The following is an 18,031-nucleotide window of genomic DNA, read 5'->3' on the forward strand; positions in this document are numbered from 1 at the left end:
GCACTGATCACATCACACCCTCCCACTGATGTCAGAGGGCCACAGTTTGCTCAGCTACATACTTACAACCCCCTTCGCTCCCCTGACATCTAGTCCTTTACACTCCCTGTACAATGCACAAAACGGCATGGCTCCCAGCTGCAGTGCTCCCATGGGCTGGGCAGCCAAACAAGGCTCATTCCCACCCTCCCTGGTCTACGGAGATGGAAGAATCTCCTGTGTTTCCTCGTGCCTCTGCCTGTACTCCTCCTACGCCGCCAGTGCCCCGCAACATTATAGAGTTACCCTGCACACACCCTGCTCTGGATACCGCATAGAAACGGCAGCTCAGGAGTTGCATCCGTCCTGCCCAAGAGTGGGTGAGAGGCATGGATACCGTCAACCATGAGGGCAATGAAAGTCTCCATCCTCCGGCTAAGAAGCTGACTTGCATGCAGCTCTTCATTGCGCGTGGGGCTTTCACAGCAGAGATCCTGTCTGCTGCCCAATAAGGTGAGGGATTGCCTCAGCACCCTGCCTCGCTGTGTCGTACAACAAGCTGGTTTTCTGGCTGCTGCGCTCCACCCCAGAGAGGGCTGCTCTTCACTGGTCCAGTATGTCATTGCACAGGAACTGCTTTGGAAGGATGGGTGTTCTATAATAAGCGATTAGAATACCAGCCTTGGGGAGGGGGAGGCTTTTGGCTTGCTTAATTATTTGTAAATCACTGGAAATGAGGTGCTGCCTCTGGGTGGTGCCATCTTCCCCATTACTGCCCTGACTTTCCTTCTACTCCGGGAGTCTAGCCCCTCGGAGGTGCTGTCAGTGACCTGTGGACCCTTCCTGTTTCACAGGTGGATGAAGGACTATACCATGGTCAGAACCAGCTCATCGCCAACCTGCTGAAGGAGCTGATGGCCAGCGACAGCTCAAACAGCGGAACGCTCACGCCGGAACAGTTCAAGTAAGAGGCGCTGCGGCTGTCCGAGCCCTGCCATCCAGGGGAGAAGAGCTTAGAGCTTCATGGTGTTTAAGGCCAGCCAGCTCCATTCGATCACCCACTGTGACCTCCTGTATCTCACCCGTCATTACATTTCACCCCGTTACCCCTATATTGAGCCCAATGACTCAGTTATGCCGTAGTATTGTAGTCCCCAGGAGACTCACTGTTGTGTGCCACAGGCAGAGAACAGGAGAGACAGGTGCCCCGGTGCCCCACGCCCCTGTGATGGCAGGGAATGGACTAGTCAGAAGCCGAGTTGCGTTGCAATGCCAGTTTCATCAGCAGGTTTCACCGGTTCTCTCCCCTGCAGAGTGATCTGCCAGAGCTGTGCACGTGCCAGCAGAGAACACCCGTTCCATGGGCACCATCTGCATCTCCGTCCTGGGCTACATTCTGCCCTCCGATAACCCTGCACAGGCCAGAGGCCTCAGCAGAAGCTGAGTCCATCAGAGGGCAGAGTGTCGCCACTCTGCTAACAGCTGTATTACAAGACTCAGGCTGAGACACCCTGTAACACTCGGCACTGGCGAAATGGGTCCCGGTTTGGGGTCAGATTTTCTGAAGTGCTCAGGGCCAGGTTACCAGGTGCTCAGCACCCACGGTCTGGAGCAGATTTCCAAAAGCATTCGGCACCCACCCTGCAAAGCTCTGCTGGAGTCTGGCCATGTATTTTGGTGCCCAGAGGGGAGCCTAGGTGCTTGGGAAATCTGGCACTGCCTACAAGGACAAAGCACATCTGAACATTCTGCTCTAGGGATCATTTTTGCTGATTCTTGCCCAGTTAAGCAACCGTTGTAGCAACTGGCAAGTGCCAGATTACAGTGGCTCCCTGGGAGATGCCATTCAAGTTGGGGCCACCTTTTCCCAAGAGCTCAGCACCCAGCACACACACGCTGAGCTCTAGTGTAAACGTGGCCCGTGTTTTGATGCCTGCACAGGAGCTGAACTCGTCTGAAGACCCTGCTCTGATTGCAAATGCTGAGCTCCTGAAAACCTGCTCCTGGAGTGCTGGCCTCTGGGGTGCTACACAGCTAACAGCGTGATGCACAGCCATGCACCCCTTGATTGGAGGGCGTAATCACACTCCAAGTGTGGGTCCACGCACACCCAATTGTGCCACACATCCCTGTGTTTGTGTGTTCCTCTCTTTCTCCATACAGCCTGGCACTGAGGGCGGCTTTTCCCTTGAAAAGTAGTGATCAGATCCAAGAACTAATCGATGCGAGCAGGTACAAGGCAGAAAGCACAGAGGACCTCATTGACTACAGATCCTTATTCATGGAGGTAGGCTGCAGCTTCCTGACTCTTTCTTCGGGTTTAGGTTTGAATCCACATGCTAATGGAACCGCAGTCCCCACTGTAGAATCTACATCCTGAAAGCAGCCTGCAGAGGATGAAAATGCACCTCAGGATGAGTAAAGGAGGCCTGCGGCACGGCTCACTCAGCCTTGCTCTGGTGTGGGGCATTGCCTCCAGCTCCAGCACCTCCTGCTGGCCACTTGTCTCTAGCCCCAAGTTGTCTGTGCTCTGCCCTCCGCCAAGTCACCTACGTTCAGACTCCTTCCAGGATCTCATAAACTAATCCAACCCAAACTGAACAGTTCTCCTGTCCTCTTGGGCTACTGAAGTCTTTTCCTCTCTACTTCCCTGGCGGGAGCCTACACTGTCCCTGTTGTCTCTGTATATGCACCCTAACCCTGGGCTTCTCTCAGCCAGAGGGACCTGTCTCCTCTGCCATCTCTTGCTCATCTGAGCTCCTTCAGTCTACTTATTATGGCTTAGTTCTGCCCCCTCCAGCCAGGAGCCGATTAGCTATTCACCCCCCAGTGCACAGCAGGACTAATTGGGTGCATTTGCTAGCCTTGCAGGTGATGGGGGCCTCAAAGCTTCTTCACCTTTGTTTTTTCCATTGGAAAGATAGGTCTTGCCTGCTCTGGAGGACTCTGGTGACTGGGGGTGGGATCCACAAAGGGACTTAGATGCCTTAACCCCACACTTAGGTGCCTAAGTCCTGGTTTTAGGCTTCACTGCAATATGCAAAACCCAGTGAGGAGCAGACTTCACCTGCCTTATGTTTCTGAGGTTAGAAAAGTATTTGTTGTAACAAACCCCTCACAGCTCTTCTGTCTCCATGTAAGCTGCTGGTTTCCTCACTTGCCGGGGATATTATCAGCCAGCCACAACCAATTACTCTTCAGCCCTTGGTTCTGGGCTCCATCTTTTGTCCCAGTCACGACAAACCCACAAAAGCAAACCAAAACTTCCAGCTGGGGCTTCACCAGCCACCCCCTCCTGGGGTTTCCCAGCTGGCTTCTCCCTTCCCCAGGGAAACAGCCCCTTCCTGCAGCTTCTCCCTGCAGTCCCCCCTCAATGGAGCCGCTTGCTGGCTTTGATAATCACTTCCTCCCTTCTCGGCCGGCTCTGACAACTGAGCAGGATGGACGGATCCCAGGTCTCTGGCCACCCTGTCACATGACATCAGAAGGAAGCGAAAACGGGCATGAGCCCAGTGTTCAGGAACATGGTTTGCAGGTATCGTGCACCATGGCTAACAAAAGCCAAGGCTGAAGCCACAGCCTCTAACAGACACAGCTCTTAAATCCCAGCCCTTCGTGACTTGACTTAGGCCTGGTCTACACTGGAGTTAGGGCGACATAAGGCAGCTTATGTCGCCCTAACTCTGTAAGCGGCTAGACAAAAACAGCTCCCAGCGCTGTAACACCAACGTAACAACTCCACCTCTGCGAGAGAGTGATGAAGTTCGGGTGACGGAGCAGCAGGAGGTCAGCTCCCGCCTGTGCCAGTCTCCCCTCTCTCTACCCCAGTCTCTGGGCAGTGGGGCTAACCTCTGCTTCTCCAGGGGGTGGGGAGGCTCCACCCCGTAGCATGTGTAAAGTGCTGGAGGAGCCTCGGCTGCCAACAGCTGTGTGTATTAAGTGCTTGGTGCCACTGCAGGCTTACCCCAACCCCTCCTGGCCGGGGGTAGAGACTACAATCCAGGTGGGCTCTGACCTGCCTACTTTGCAGTGAGGATGCAGCTGAAGCCCAGGTAGAAGAGCACAGGTTTTGATGGTCCTCCAATGCTATCCCCCAGTCCCTAAAGCCTGTATTTTCTGCTCATTTCTCACTCACTGCCTATGCACTGGGAGTCCCCTGCCAGTCTCCTTACGCTTGGTCAGCATGTAACCCTCCATTCCACATGCCCTGCTTCATGTCCCCAGTGCTCAGCTCCACTCCGTCCCGGAGCGCTAGAGGTTGCCATCCCCGCGTGCTGCTAGCTGGCCAGAGGAGCACACCAGCGCTCTGGCTGGCCTTGCGTAGGAAACCAGCAGGGAGTGGGATTCTGGGCACTGCACCCAAAATCTTCGCTCTCTCCGAAAGCAGCGCCAGGCGGCTGGCAGAGGTGGGTGCACCAGCTGTCAGCCGCCGGAGCACTGGTTACACCCCAGTCCTGCTGGCAACAAAAGATGCTGCTTCCGTGCATTAAGAGCCCCCAGATCCACGTCTTTACCCCCGGGGGGGTGGCTGCCTCGGGCTTGCGGTGGAGCAGTGCACAAGAACTAGGCTCTGCTGCTAAGGGCCCTGCCGTCTCTTTCAGGACGAGGAGGGCAACGCTGAGCCCTTCATTGCGAAGATCAGGAGCCAACATGCTAGCGAGAAGCAGGAGTATCTGAGAGAACTGAGGAACGAGCTAAGCCATGCGCCGTGAGTAGCTGGCTGTTCAGATCCCATGTTTTCTGTTCCCCTCGTGGATTGCCAAGAAATCCTCTGGTGCAGCTGCCTGGTAGTGAGCTCGGGGTGCTGAGACAGGCAGGTGAATGGGGAACAGCGGGCAGTGTGGACAGTACGTAACAGGGGCAAGCCAGCCGGAACACGGCCAGATGCTTTTGGGAGCTCTCCAAAGGCATTGGCTGTGTAGCATGTGGTCACCACTGGGGCAGACCCCACGGTACAGACAGAACGGGCAGCCCCTGCTCCAAAGGCATTGGCTGTGTAGTGTGTGGTCACCACTGGGGCAGACCCCACGGTACAGACAGAACGGGCAGCCCCTGCTCCAAAGGGCGTACGCAGCCCAACAGACGAGGTGGACAAGGCAAACCAGTGTACTGGGGCGGGCCACAGATCGAAGAGGGCGTGTGCAACGTCTAGCTGGCCAGCAGCAGCGATCATCATGCCACCAGCCGAGCCGCGGGATCGTTAAAAATTCAACCCTCTTCCTCACCTAGCAGCCGTTCAGCCAGTGCTCAGAGCAACCCTCAGCTTAGTGCTGCCAAAGGGAATGGGCCACCTTTCGGGAGAGCGCCTCCTAAAGGCAGCCTTCCCCCTGTAATTACCTCTGAGAGGAGCGAATAGCACTGAAAGCTGGGTGGCTTTCAGCTTATGGCCAGATGCACTTCACCCGCCCCGCGCAGCACCGCCCTTATAGACTGCCCGTGCCTCAGCCCAGGGAGCAGGGCTTCTGAGGGCTAGTACAGCACTCAGCACCAGGGGCCTGATGGCTACTACCACAATCCACACACATTTCACTCAGGCCCCACATTGATTAGTCCAGGCGGGGCGGGTAGCACCACCTGTTAGTAAGGCTCCCTGACACATCCCAGTAGAAGACCCTGTTGTCAATTGCTTGTAACTTGAACCAGGTGGATTGAAATTTTCCTTGCTGAGCGTCTGCCTCGGGCTGAATTGTTTTGGAAAGTTTCAGCCATTGCCGAGAACGAGGCTAGAGGACAAGACCTTGTTTCGCTCGTGTGAAAAAATTCCATCCACCTCGTCCTTGAGATGCTCTAGTGCTTTGGAACAGGGACTTGAAACTTGGCAGGTGGGGGACTTGTGTCAGGGCGAGGCCTTTCACCAGCCTCGTGAAAACCTGCTGAGATTTGGCCAAGATAGAAGCTCTGTACAATTGCAGTGTGCACATGCTCAGTACAGCCTTAGATTCTAGCAGCTAAATTCCCTGACGAGTCTGTCCACGCTGACCATCCTCCAGCCCAGGGCGGAGCAGGACTTTCCCTGCAGGGGCAGCTCTGGGCAGCAGTGGCCCTGATTGAGTCCAGGTACCTGAACTGAGAGCAGGGAGCCTGACTCCTCCGCCAGCACCACGCCAGTAGAAAGGAGGAAGCTGCACGATTTGAATGTAGAGGGGACAGGAGCTGGATGTGTGGAGGGGGCAGGGTGAGTTGATCAGGACAAGGCACTAGCAGGAAGGGCGGGGGAGACTGGGGGATGGGGAAAGGGAAACTGGGACTGAGAATTGAGTCAGAGGAGACTGGGATGGAAACTTGGGTGGGGGGGAAGACAGAGATCGGATGAGGAGTCGGTCTCAGATTTCCACCCCACCTGATAACTTGTGGGGAAGAGGTGAGACTGATTTGATGAGAAGCCGAGGTGCAGGGGGAGAACTGGGAGAGGCTGAGCAAGGAACCTGCGGGCGGGAGGAAAGACTAGAAGAGCCTGAAGGAGAAAACTGGGAGCCAGTGGGGCCATGAAACGAGGGGTGGGGAGTGACTGGAGGCTAGGGTGCAGGAGACAGAGATTGGATGAGGAGCCAGAGGGGCAGACCTTGGCCTGTCTGAGCAAAGAGGTGGCAGAGAAGGAGCTGGAGGGTAGAGGGGGTACTGGGACTAGGAGGCTGGAGAGGAACTGGGATGAGAAAAGAGTGAGAAGTGGAGAGTGGGACTGGCTTGGTGAGGAGAATGCAGTGGGACAATGAGCAAGGGGTGGGGAAGAGACCAGGTGGAGGGGGCAGAGCAGAAAGGTCAAGCTAGGGGCGAGAGTAGGCAGAATAGTCTGTGCCCACTAGAGAGCACTCCCCTTGAGCCTGGAATGGGACCCAAGATGCCTGAGTCTCACTATTCCTCTGCTGTCAGCAAGGAGCTGTGAAATCAGCAGGCAAAGCATCGCATCCCATCCCATCCCTCTCTAGTGCTGCTCTCCGTAGAGGTTAACAATCGACTACTGCTGTCAGTTACTCAGCTGAAGTGGCAGAGATCTGGGCCATGGCTCTAAAGGTTCCAACCCTGCTGATGACCCACATGGTGTCAATATGTCGACACATGGTGGGATTTCTTTGCTTTTTGTAGTACCTAGAAATTACACAAACGCCATTGGAAGGCCGTTATTAAGGTTGCAAAGTCAAGCGAGCACTCAAGAGTTAGGCAATGTCAGAATTAAAGGTACCGTGCAACCTTCGTTCAATACCCACTTCTGCGTCTACATGATGATACAGACTCATTACATGATCACATGCTGTTTTCTCCCCGTGACCTTGCTTGATTCAGTGCAGAGGATGGACCTGCTCTGGGGACGAATCAGGGCTGTGTAGAAAAAGAGGCTGTTGGCTATGGGACCCCAGGTTCGTTTGTTGCAGAAGCTGGCAGGTGTGCAGTGAATGAGGCAGGGGACTGCAGGAAGAGACAGGATGGGCTCCTGGTGAAGGCAGTTGAATGTTGCCCTGGAGAACTGAAGTCCAGCCCTGTCTCTGCCCCAGAGGAGTTCCTGTGTGCTGCTGGGTCTGATTTCCAGAAGAGCTGAGCCCGCCGATGCGACTGACATCGATGGGAGCTGTGTGCTGAACATAGCAAGTGCCATAGAAGGCCAAGTACTTTGAAAAAGTAGGTCTTAAGTGTCTCAAATTGGGCACCTAAAATTAGTGGACATTTGACCTTCATCTCTGTGCCCCAGCTCCCCCTCTGACAAGGGGGCGAATGCCACCCTCACCTCTCAGCTCGTTCTGAAAATCAGTGACTCTGAGGCTCTGCCACTGTAGAAATGAGCACCACAGAAATCCCGTGAGAAAAGTAACGGCTGTGTCGTCGGAGCAGGGTTGAAGAGTGGCAGTCCACACACCAGAGCAGGGGCCACACACTGAACAATGGGGAGAAAACAAAATATTGAATAGCTGCTCATCCCCTGAGCACCGGCCGTCCTGTGCACAAAATGACAGGACATAGCGTGAGCTAGGAGTAGTTAGACGTCACGCTGTAGCCACACAAGGCGGCTGGATTAAGGTTATGCAGTCAGCCATAATTCTGGCAATTCCTAATGTTTGAGAGCTTGACTTTGCCACACAGTAATACAGAACATAGGCTGCTGGAGTGGGCAGAGGGGGAATCCTTGGTCCCCAGAACCTGGGCATAGATACCCAATTCTGCATTCATCTACAAGGATTTCCTGGGTCAGATATCACAGTATTGTTTGGCTTGCTTTTGTACACAGGGAGGTGAAAGTGGATGATCTGAAGACAGCCTTCTGTGCCATTGATCCTGCTATTGATGACCTCACGCTGGACGCCTACGTTTGCCTGGCATTCCAGGCCTCAAAAGAACAGTGGGATCAGACTGGATCTCTGCCTGTGGACACAGTGGTTGAGAGGCTGCTGGCTGGAGACACAAAACGAATAGGCGCCCTTCCTGAAGAGATCTACACAAGCCACTCCCTCTCAGAACGGGGAGAGGCAGGGGCCTATGCTTAGTTAAATGGCTCCTCTCACCCCTCACGTACTCAGCGAAATACTTGTATCTAGCTTTACAAAAGGCTACTCATAAGGGGACTGCACTGAGTTTTTTACAGGCTGACTGATCCTTAACACCAGAGAGGTTAGTTGGTTTGTATCAGCAGCAATGCAGCCAGTTCAAGCAGACAAGAGTTCCTGCAGCTCAGTGCCCCATGTAAAGCGTTTAATTTCCGCTCTCTCTGGGAGCAGGGGACACAGTCCCAGCAGAGGCAGCTCATCCCTCCAAAGCAAGCTGGAGGCCGGGGACTGCTGGGCTCTAGGGATGTCAATGTCAGTTTTCACAAACACGCCACTACTCGCTTCGGCACAGCTGCCGAGACCTGCAAGCCCTCCTTAAAGGCCATGGTGGGGTGCAGGTACTCAACCGGCTGGAAAACTAAAGAGCAAGATTGCTAAAGAAGGGCGTGGCTACATGGGGAGGTGATGCTGCTATAAGGGAGGGTGTGAATTTAAATGCTCCAGTAATACAGCGGTAACTCGGTGGGGACACTTATTCCAGTGGGAGAGTGCCTTTTTCAATTAGGTTCTGGCAGTTTGGAAGTGGTTTAAGCTAAACCCAAAAAAGTCCCTCTCGTCCCAAATTAAGTGTCCCCCGGGGACTTACACCAGTCTAACTCTCACTGGAGAAGTGGCCCTGTGGACAAGCCCAAAGACTCCTGCCCCAGGGGAAAGGGCCACAGTGGTATTGGTAACTTTGCACAGCCATTCACTAATCCTTACCAGTGTTTGCCCACTCAGGGCTGTTCCTCTCAGAAGTCCCTTAGCCTTCTGCTGCGATGGGCCCAGTGTCAGGGATGAGGGTCAGGAAGCAGCTCTAAGTTGCTAGGTGGTGGTGGCCTAAACAAGCTCAGAGTCCCCCTGCCAGAATGTAAACATCTGGCCTGCTCCCTTCCCCCTACCCCAGATTGGATGGGAGGGATGGGGAAAGCCGAAAGGGCAGGAGAGCTCTAGCTGAGGTAACAAACACCACTTGGGTGCAAGCATGAAGCAGAATGTCAGCAAGAACAGCCCCAAAACATCTGGGGTGCAGAGGCCCCATAGCCCAGCTGCACTAGGGTAGTGGGTCAGCTGTATGCGTCTGCCAAGCTCTTACACCTGGAATACTGCATTGTGTCTGTGCACCTCCACACCAGGAAGTCTACACCGAGCAGGGAAAGCAACAAGACAGCATAGTGTAGCTCGAAACCAAACTACTGAAGTGGGTGCACAGACGTCCGGAAACCCCCTGACAGGAGAATAATGGGGAGTGTGGTGTGAGCGGGTGGAATTCAGTGACTATCCAGGAGCATTTCACTGAATTGTAATCAGTCTCTCCCAGCTATGGTGTGAGCGCCTAGTACTGGGCTAGGGAAGACATGGGGGCACACCTGGTCCAGAGCAGTCCGACATTAACACCCCATGCAGTGCAATGGACGAGATCGTTTCATATTCATTTGTAATGTTAATAATTCTAGGTTTAAAATAGCTTCTGGATATTCCGAATGTAGATTTCCTCTCTCTTCTCTCCAATTACCATCGGATAACTTTAAAGGTCATTCTGTGCCTAAAATCTGGAGTTTATTTAACCTTCAGGACATTGACAGAGCAACAGAGATTCTTGGCTGGGACTTAGCCCTGGCTCACCCTCTCCCCATGGGACGAGACCCGTTCCTCATCCCGCATGCCAGTGCCAGAAGCCCTGCTTGTCCAGGAACCTGCAAGAGTTGGGCTGGCTGCGGAAGAGCCCACACACTCGCTGGCAGCACCGCTGAGGGAGGAGCCAGGGGCAGCAGTCCTAAGGCCTGGTGACTACTCAGGTGCAACATCTCTATCTACGAATGGTCTTGGGAAATGAAGGTTCTGCTTGTGTTTAGGAGAAGCTGGAAACACCAGTTACTCAGTGCTGTAGATCAGCGTTTTTCAAAGTGGGGGTCGTGACCCAGTACTGGGTCGCTCTAGTCAGCGCCGCCGACCGGGACGTTAAAAGTCCTGTCGCAGTGCTGCCCAGGTACCTGTTCCAACACCACCCTGCGCCCCAGAAGCAGCCAGCAGCGGGTCAGGCTTCTATGCAGGGGGGCCACGGGGCTCTGCGCGCTGCCCCCACCCCGAGCACCGGCTCTGCACTCCCATTGGCCGGGGGTGGAGGTGCGGAGCCTGCAGGTGAAAGCCACGCGGAGCCACTTGCGCGCCTCCGCTTAGGAGCTGCACCTGCTGCTGGCTGCTTCCGGCGCAGCGCAGTCCGTGGTGCCAGGCCGGGCGGGAAGCCTGCCTTAGCACCCCTGCTGCGCCCCCGACCAGGAGCTGTCAGAGGTAAGTCCACACTCCAATCCCCTGCACTAGCCCTGAGCCCCCCCCAAACCTGGAACCCCTTCCTGCACCCAAACCCCTCATCCTCAGCCCCACCCCAGAGCCTGCACCCCCAGGCAAGCCCTGACCCCTTCCCGCATCCCAACACCCATCCCTCCCTAAACCGAGTCCCCTCCTGCACCCCAAACACCTCATCCCTGGCCCCAGCCCAGAGCCTGCACCCCCAGAAAAGCCCTGCCCTCCTCCTGCACCCCAATGCCCTGCCCCAGCCCCCTCCTGCACCCCAAACCCATCATCCCTGGCCCCAGCCCAGAGCCCTGACCCCCTCCCGCATCCCAACTCCCTGCCCCAGCCCTGAGCCCCCCCAAACCCAGAGCCCCTCTTGCACCCCAACCCCCTGGCCCCAGCCAAGAGCCCTAACCCCCTCCCTGCACCCCAACCCCCTGCCCCAGCCCTGAGCCCCTTCCACACCCCAAAACCCTCATCCCCAGTTCTGTTGGGTTGCGGGCATCAACTATTATCTTCAACTGGGTCCCCAGGAAAAAAGTTTGAAAACCACTGCTCTAGATGGATACCCCAGTGTATCTGCCAAGAGATCTGCTTGTCAGTACAGCAAGGGTTCAAGATCAAATGAAGATTCCACCGAAAACGCCTTCTTATAGCAGCCAGCCAGTTCCTATGAAGAGCAGGAGCACAGCGAAGGGGTGACCATGTAAGGGACTAGCAGTTCCTTGGAACACACAGCTGCAGAACACCCACCTTTTATTGACATTTACACATTCGGAGACAAAGCAGCTCGTCTGCACGGGCGTGTGATGTGGACACAGCACAGGGAGCCGGAGGGCTCCACTCTTCATTTAGGAGATCCAGTGAGCGTCAGTGACAGGAGGCAGAACTCAGAGGGTCAATTCAAGAGAATAACCTCCGCTGGCTATTCAACACCCTTAGACCGACTCAGGTTTCTAATGGACAACCGCCACTGGAAATCAGACAGGTACCGCGAAGCAGCTTAAAGCCAGTCTCTGCTGCGTTGTGAAGTTCCCAGGCACCTGAGGCACGCCGCAGGCAGCACACATCTATTTGTGAGGGATCACTTTATTTCCACTCGTGGCAACTGGAATCAGTAGCTTCCTATGCTCCAGAGGAAGGTGGCGCTCTATCAGCACATGTAGAGGCATCTTGTCTGTCACCAGCCCTTGTCTTCAATTGGAGAGGAGAGGGGAAAGAGAAAAAACAGTGTGGTCCATTTAATAAGACTGTTTCTACCCTGACAAGATTTGTACCCAAAACCCCTTGGGGCGTTGCTCAAAAGAGGACATTTTACACTGTTACTATCGGAAATACAGTTAGCACCGCACAGGCGCTGTGGGAAGGCCAGACACTGTCACACTTCCACCCAGCATGGGTGTGTCCCAGCGAGCAGAGTTCTTACCCAACCTGCTCTGTACATGCTCAGAAATACTTGGGAGTATCAGATCTACTAGCTAGTGTGACCAACAGGCTATGCGAGGAAGGCTGTTTACAGACCTGGCCTGGGCACAGTGTCCTACTTGTAGAGGGCAGCAAGTGGCTGTCAACTCCCCCAGTCCAGGGGAGGGGGATGACATTTTGTTCTCTCAGTTATGAGCCCAGAACAATTCCTGAACTGGAGCGGAGGCGGCGTACATCAGACATCAAACTATTCTGAAATGCAAACACAGGACTCCACATGCAGAGTTCCCACCACTGGCCAGGGACACCTGATGGGCCCTCAGCCAGTTCACACTAATTCGAGCACACTTCTCAGCCAGGGGGACAGGAATGGCCGATCTAGGAGTCTGACCGATAAGCTCGGAAGAACCAATGTTAGTCCCGTTTTAGACACACATGCAATTGTAGCCGTGAATGAACTGGAATGGAGTGAGCATGGGGCTTTTCAAAGAGACAAAGGGACAATGACTTGGGTGGCTTCAGAGCTACCCCAGCTTTTTAGCTAGACAACAGCCTCCGAACATAGGAAGGGTTTGTCAAGGTTCTCCTAGGCTTTGGGCATGGCAAGGACATTGCCAACAGCTTCAGCAGCCAGTGAATGCTCAAACTGTCAACAGCCAGCAAGCGTGCTCCTTGGCCCAGTATTCACAGGCTGCGAGGATTAAAGTGAATCGCCAAGCAGCAGTCATTGGCGGGGGGCTGTCTGAGCCGTGGGTAAGCAGCGATTTTAGCCATTTCCCAAAGCGATGTCAAACACCCTTGTCAAGAAGCTACAGAACTGTGCAAACCTGAAGAACAAACTGAGCGCTTCACAAATTCTACTCAGGCAGCTTCTGAGCGGAGCAATAGACTGTATGTAACTGTTATTTTAACATGAGCCACCACCGAAGCGCTGTGTTAGGAACAGAGACACAACAAGGCTGAGTGTTGCAATCCTTGGCTAGCTACAATGGATGAACTAGCTTCTTCCTTTCCTGCAGGGCCTGGGCTTGCAGGGGCAGAATCTGGACACTCCTTGGATACCAATATTTACAGAGAACACGGATATTACAAGTGAACTGCCCTAAATTCGGACTTAACTCTGAGGATCCCAGGCAGTGTCAGATGCAGGGAACACTGGAAACTCTCCTCCAGCTCCAGAAGGCGTTACAGCCAGGAGCATACACCAAGGGATGCCACAGGGGACTAAAAGCAGGAGAGGGGATCAGCACCTTGCTGGTCAAAGGGTTAGATCCATGTTCAAGCCTGTTGGGAACTAGTTTCTAGTCTGACAATGGGCTCCCACCCCAGCCTGGGGCTCCAAGATGCCAGTTGTGGTTGTATCCTCTTCACCCACCCTCTCTCCCTAACCACTTGTCCGTGAGAGACGCTTCACCCCTTGGGAGCTTTTGAAATGCTCCCACCAGCAAACTTATTTGCACTTCTCTTTCATGTGAGCAACATAATAGAACAAACTCCACCCTACCTTCTCATGAGGAGCTCCAGGTCAGCTTCCTCCACAGTCTTCCTCCTAGCATGCATGGTGTAAGCCTCCAAGTCGTTACTGAGCTGCCTGAAGTACACCTCCACGCTAGAGGAGAGGAGAGGAGAGGAGAGGAGTCAGTCGGCAAAGCAGGGCTATCTCCGCTGCAACTAATCCCAGCACAGGTCACTGCCTTCCAGGAGCAGAGAGGTGTGAGGGGCCCACCCCAAGGACGGTCAGAAAGCTCCGGAGCTGTGGGGATTGGTAGATGGTAGACTGTACCGCTGCACTGAGTTAGAACAGCTCTCCTGGGTGTTGTGCACCACCAAAGCCCTGCCCTTCACCACACTCACGGACATGTTCCACAGCCAGGTTCCTGCCAGCCCCTCCGCACCACTACTAGCAGGAAAGACACCCCAGTAACACAAATATGGCTGCTTTGCAGGGAGACCTCAGGCCCCAAACCAAAGGCTCCTGCCCAGCAGCATGGGGTGCTGAGCCCTGCACCAGCCCCAAGAGCGCTTATGGACAGGCCGGGTCTGTGTGGAGAATGTAGTTTGCCCCCCCAGTCTCTGCATGGCAGCCCCTTCCCTCCCACGCCTTCCTCTACTTAGTTGGAAAGGGCTACAGGACAGCAGGTCTGTGGGCAGGTACCGGGGGCTGGGAGGAGAGGAGTTTGCTGCTACTCACCACTTCTCAACAACCTTAAATGCATCTCTGGCCACTGGCACTTTCACATAATGGCTAAAGATCTTCTTCACCAAGCTGCTGGGTAGTGCAGGCTCTCGCTTTCTCCTGGGAGCCATTGCTGTTCTCTTTGCAGCCTGTTGAGCCCGGGGAGGCTTTGGGGGAAACCTGCCAGGGAATCAGAAAGCACTAAGCAAACCAAACATGCAGGCAGAGTGGGCAGAGGAGCAGTGAGAGCACAAAGAGTTCTGGCAGAGGACACACCTGGACACAAAGAAGGGCAGGTCTAGGCACAGTTCTCTCTGCTCCCTCGGCACGCTGGAAGAGCCAGAGAACTCGCCCCCTTTGCGAGACTCTCCTGCAGTATTACAGCACCTTTGGGAGAGTCACTGCTAGGGCCAGGATTTCAGGGCTGGGTATGTACATCCGTGGGGCTGGTTTGCAGGCACAGTCAGCAGAACTATGCAATGGGGGGGGGGGGGGGGGGACTACAAATGTGGAGAAACTGTTCTGGGGCCAAGTCACCATTTGTGCCTCCAATTCCACAGCAGCGTGTGAAGCTGGGAGCTCCGTAGGCCAGCTCTGCAGACTCAGGTGAGAGCCTCTCAGGGTTCACTCAGCCACATTTCTGCCAATTGACAAAAGTTAACAGGTGGGGAGTGGATGGAGGAAGCAGGAAGACCAAGACCCAAAGGGAATCCTAGATCTTACACGATTGCCTTTGGAGTAGTTTGACCATCTTCAGTAATGACAAACGGGGCATTTTTCTCCTAGATATTCCACCCCCAGCACAGTTCATAAGATGCTTATTTTAAGTATCGTGATGCTCTTACACTGAGACATTGTCCTGTACTGCTTTGCAGAAGGAGCCTCAACTGTAACCTTCCACCGTGGAACAGACGCCCCAATCCAAGTGTGTGTTATTAAAACTACCACCTAGCTCTTTTACTGCCCTTCTCACCTGTAGAGCCCAAAGCACGTTACAGAGTTAGCCGGTATCATCACTCCCGTTTTACAAAGGGGAAAAGGAGACATCGAGGGGGGAAGTGAGTGGCCAGGGTCACCCAGCAGTGACAGAGCAGAGGGTAGAATCCAGGACTCTGGAGTCTCAGTCCAGTCTCCCAGAGACCCTGCACACAATGTCTATCTGCCTTGCCCTTCCTCCCATCTGCATGTTCTCTGGTCAGAGCTCTAGCAGGACTGTGCGAAAGGAGACTATAGGCAGCTAGAAACAGATCAGCCCCGAGATGAATGAAGTATGTGCAGCTGCTGGAGTAGGAGGATGGAAAAGGGATGCCTTGGTTCTATCGTATGTGATCTTGGCAAGTTACTGCCCCTCTGTGCCTCAGTATACCCATCTGTCAAATGGGGATATGGATGCCTGACTCGTGGGGAAGGTCAGGGCTTGAAATGCTTTGGGATTCCCTTTGACCACTACCACATGCGCTCATCTATGTGGGCACGAATGATACTTGCCAGGTCTGACCCTGAGCAGATCAGCAGTGACTACTGGGCTCTGGAAGTGAAGTTGATGGAGTCAGGGGGACAGGCAATATTTTTGTCCATCCCCTCGGTTGAGGGTAAGGGCCCAGGTAGGGACACGTGCATCCTGGAGATGAATGCATGGCTGCACACATGGTGTAGATGGGAGGGCTTTGGCTACCTTGACCATGGAATGCTGTTTCGGGAAGGACTGCTGGGAAGAGTTGGGGTCCACCTGACCAAGACGGAGAAGAGCATCTTTGGAAACCAACTGCCAGCCTAGTGGGGAGGGCTTTGAACTAGGATCTAAGGGGCAGGTATGTATAAAAAAAGGCAACCTTAACAGAGGGCTAGATGTAGGGGAGGGAATGGAAAATTACAATGGTGTCAGAGGGGAAACATTGAGGGAATCTGCCTAACATCTTAGAGATCTGTACACAAGCTAAGTTATGACTTAATTGGCATCACTGACTTGGGATAAATCTCATGACTGGAATATTGGTCTAGAGGGGTAAAGCTTGTTCAGGAACGAGAGGCAGGGAAAAAAGGGCAGAGGTGTTGCATTATACATCAAGAATATAGACACTTGTTCTGAGGTCCAGAAGGAGGTGAGAAGCAGACCAGCTGAAAGCCTCTGGTGGCAATAAAGGTGGGGTGGGGTGGGGTGGGGAGAAGAGGGAAAATGGAGTGACATCACGATAGGGGTCTACTACAGACCAGCAAATCAGGAGGAAGAAATGGATGAAGTATTTCTAAAACAAACAGAAATATGCAAAACATAAGACCTGGTAGTAATGGGGGACTTTAACTTCCCAGATATCTGCTAGAAAAGTAATATAACAAAACACAAGTTCTTGGAATGTATTGGGGACAACTTGTTTCAGAAGGTGGAGGAAGTAACCAGGGGACAGCCCTCTCAGACGTGATTCTGACCAAGAGAGGAACTGGTTGCAAATCTGAAGGTGGAAGGCAGTTTGAATGAAAATGACCGTGCAGGGCTAGGCTTATGATCAAAATGATCAATTTCATGTTTCTAAAGAAAGGAAGGAGTGAGAGCAGCAGGGTAAGGACAATGGACTTCAAAAAAGCAGATTTCAGCAAACTCAGAGACCTGGTAGTAAGGTCCCATGGGAACAAAATCTAAGGGGAAAGACCAGGGGAGCTGGCAGTTTCTCAAAGAGACAATATTAAAGGCACAACAAACTATCCCAGGGGTCAGCAACCTTTCAGAAGCGATTTGCCGAGTCTTCATTTAGTCACTCTAATTCAGGGGTCGGCAACCTATGGTACGTGTGCCAAACACGGCACGCGAGCAGATTCTGAGTGGCACGCTGCCTGCCCGGTGAGAGGAGGGGGCAGAGGGGCCGGAATGCACCATGTTGTGCGAAGAAGTGGGAGGGGGGAAGCTTGGCTGCCGCAGGATCAAGCTTCTACCTCCTGCCCCCGCAGGGAAGAGCGGGGGGGGGGTCCCAGCCCCCCGCCCCACTCAGCCCCGCCCCCACCGCTGTCCCCTGCGGGGGCAGGAGGCAGAAGCTTGGTCCTGCGTCAGCCAAGCTTCCCCCTTCCCCCCTTTCTTCGCACAACGTGGTGCGTTCCAGCCCCTCCTCGTGCTCCGTAGAGGGGGCAGAGAGAGGTAGGGACGGGCCTGGGGGAAGGGGGTGGAACAGGGCATATCCCTCCCAGCCCCCTGCCATGAGCCGCTCAGGGCAAGGGGCTGGGAGAACCCCCACGAGCCGAGCACCCCAGCCTTCTGCCCTGCACCCCCCACCCCTCTGCCCTGAACCCCCCCACCCCAACACACACCCATCCCTCTGCCCTGAACCCCCCACCCCTCTGCCCTGAAAGCCCCGCAACCTTCTGCCCTGCACCTCCACACCCCCCAGCCCTCTGCCCTGACCTCGAGTCCCTCCCCCCAACACCCAGCCTTGTGCCCTGCACCTCCACACACACCCAGCCTTGTGCCCTGCACCTCCACACCCCCCAACCCTCTGCCCTGACCTCGAGTCCCTCCCCCCAACACCCAGCCTTGTGCCCTGCACCTCCACACACACCCCAGCCCTCTGCCCTGACCTCGAGTCCCTCCCCCCAACACCCAGCCTTCTGCCCTGCACCTCCACACACACCCCAGCCCTCTGCCCTGACCTCGAGT

General features: G+C 54.5%; 2 protein-coding genes across 9 annotated transcripts in view; one reads left to right on the forward strand and one right to left on the reverse strand.

Moving 5' to 3' along the window:
- Nucleotides 1–9,974, forward strand: part of TSNAXIP1 (translin associated factor X interacting protein 1) — a 52,620-nt gene extending 42,646 nt beyond the window's left edge. For all 4 annotated transcript variants that reach the window (XM_005310110.4, XM_065567529.1, XM_042860255.2 and 1 more), the window contains 4 exons: nt 834–943; nt 2,143–2,266; nt 4,581–4,687; nt 8,198–9,974. In XM_005310110.4, coding sequence (XP_005310167.3) covers nt 834–943; nt 2,143–2,266; nt 4,581–4,687; nt 8,198–8,453 — 597 coding nt within the window. In that variant the 3' untranslated portion in view covers nt 8,454–9,974. The remainder of the gene's footprint in view (nt 1–833; nt 944–2,142; nt 2,267–4,580; nt 4,688–8,197) is intronic.
- Nucleotides 9,975–11,526: 1,552 nt separating this feature from the next.
- The window catches only part of CENPT (centromere protein T), a 39,144-nt gene continuing 32,639 nt past the window's right edge, over nt 11,527–18,031 (reverse strand). For all 5 annotated transcript variants that reach the window (XM_005310109.4, XM_065567522.1, XM_065567525.1 and 2 more), the window contains 3 exons: nt 14,404–14,568; nt 13,717–13,821; nt 11,527–11,981 (listed from right to left, as the gene is read on the reverse strand). In XM_005310109.4, coding sequence (XP_005310166.3) covers nt 11,858–11,981; nt 13,717–13,821; nt 14,404–14,568 — 394 coding nt within the window. In that variant the 3' untranslated portion in view covers nt 11,527–11,857. The remainder of the gene's footprint in view (nt 11,982–13,716; nt 13,822–14,403; nt 14,569–18,031) is intronic.

The sequence above is a fragment of the Chrysemys picta genome, chromosome 14, assembly GCF_011386835.1.
Source record: "Chrysemys picta bellii isolate R12L10 chromosome 14, ASM1138683v2, whole genome shotgun sequence".
NCBI lineage: Eukaryota > Metazoa > Chordata > Testudines > Emydidae > Chrysemys > Chrysemys picta.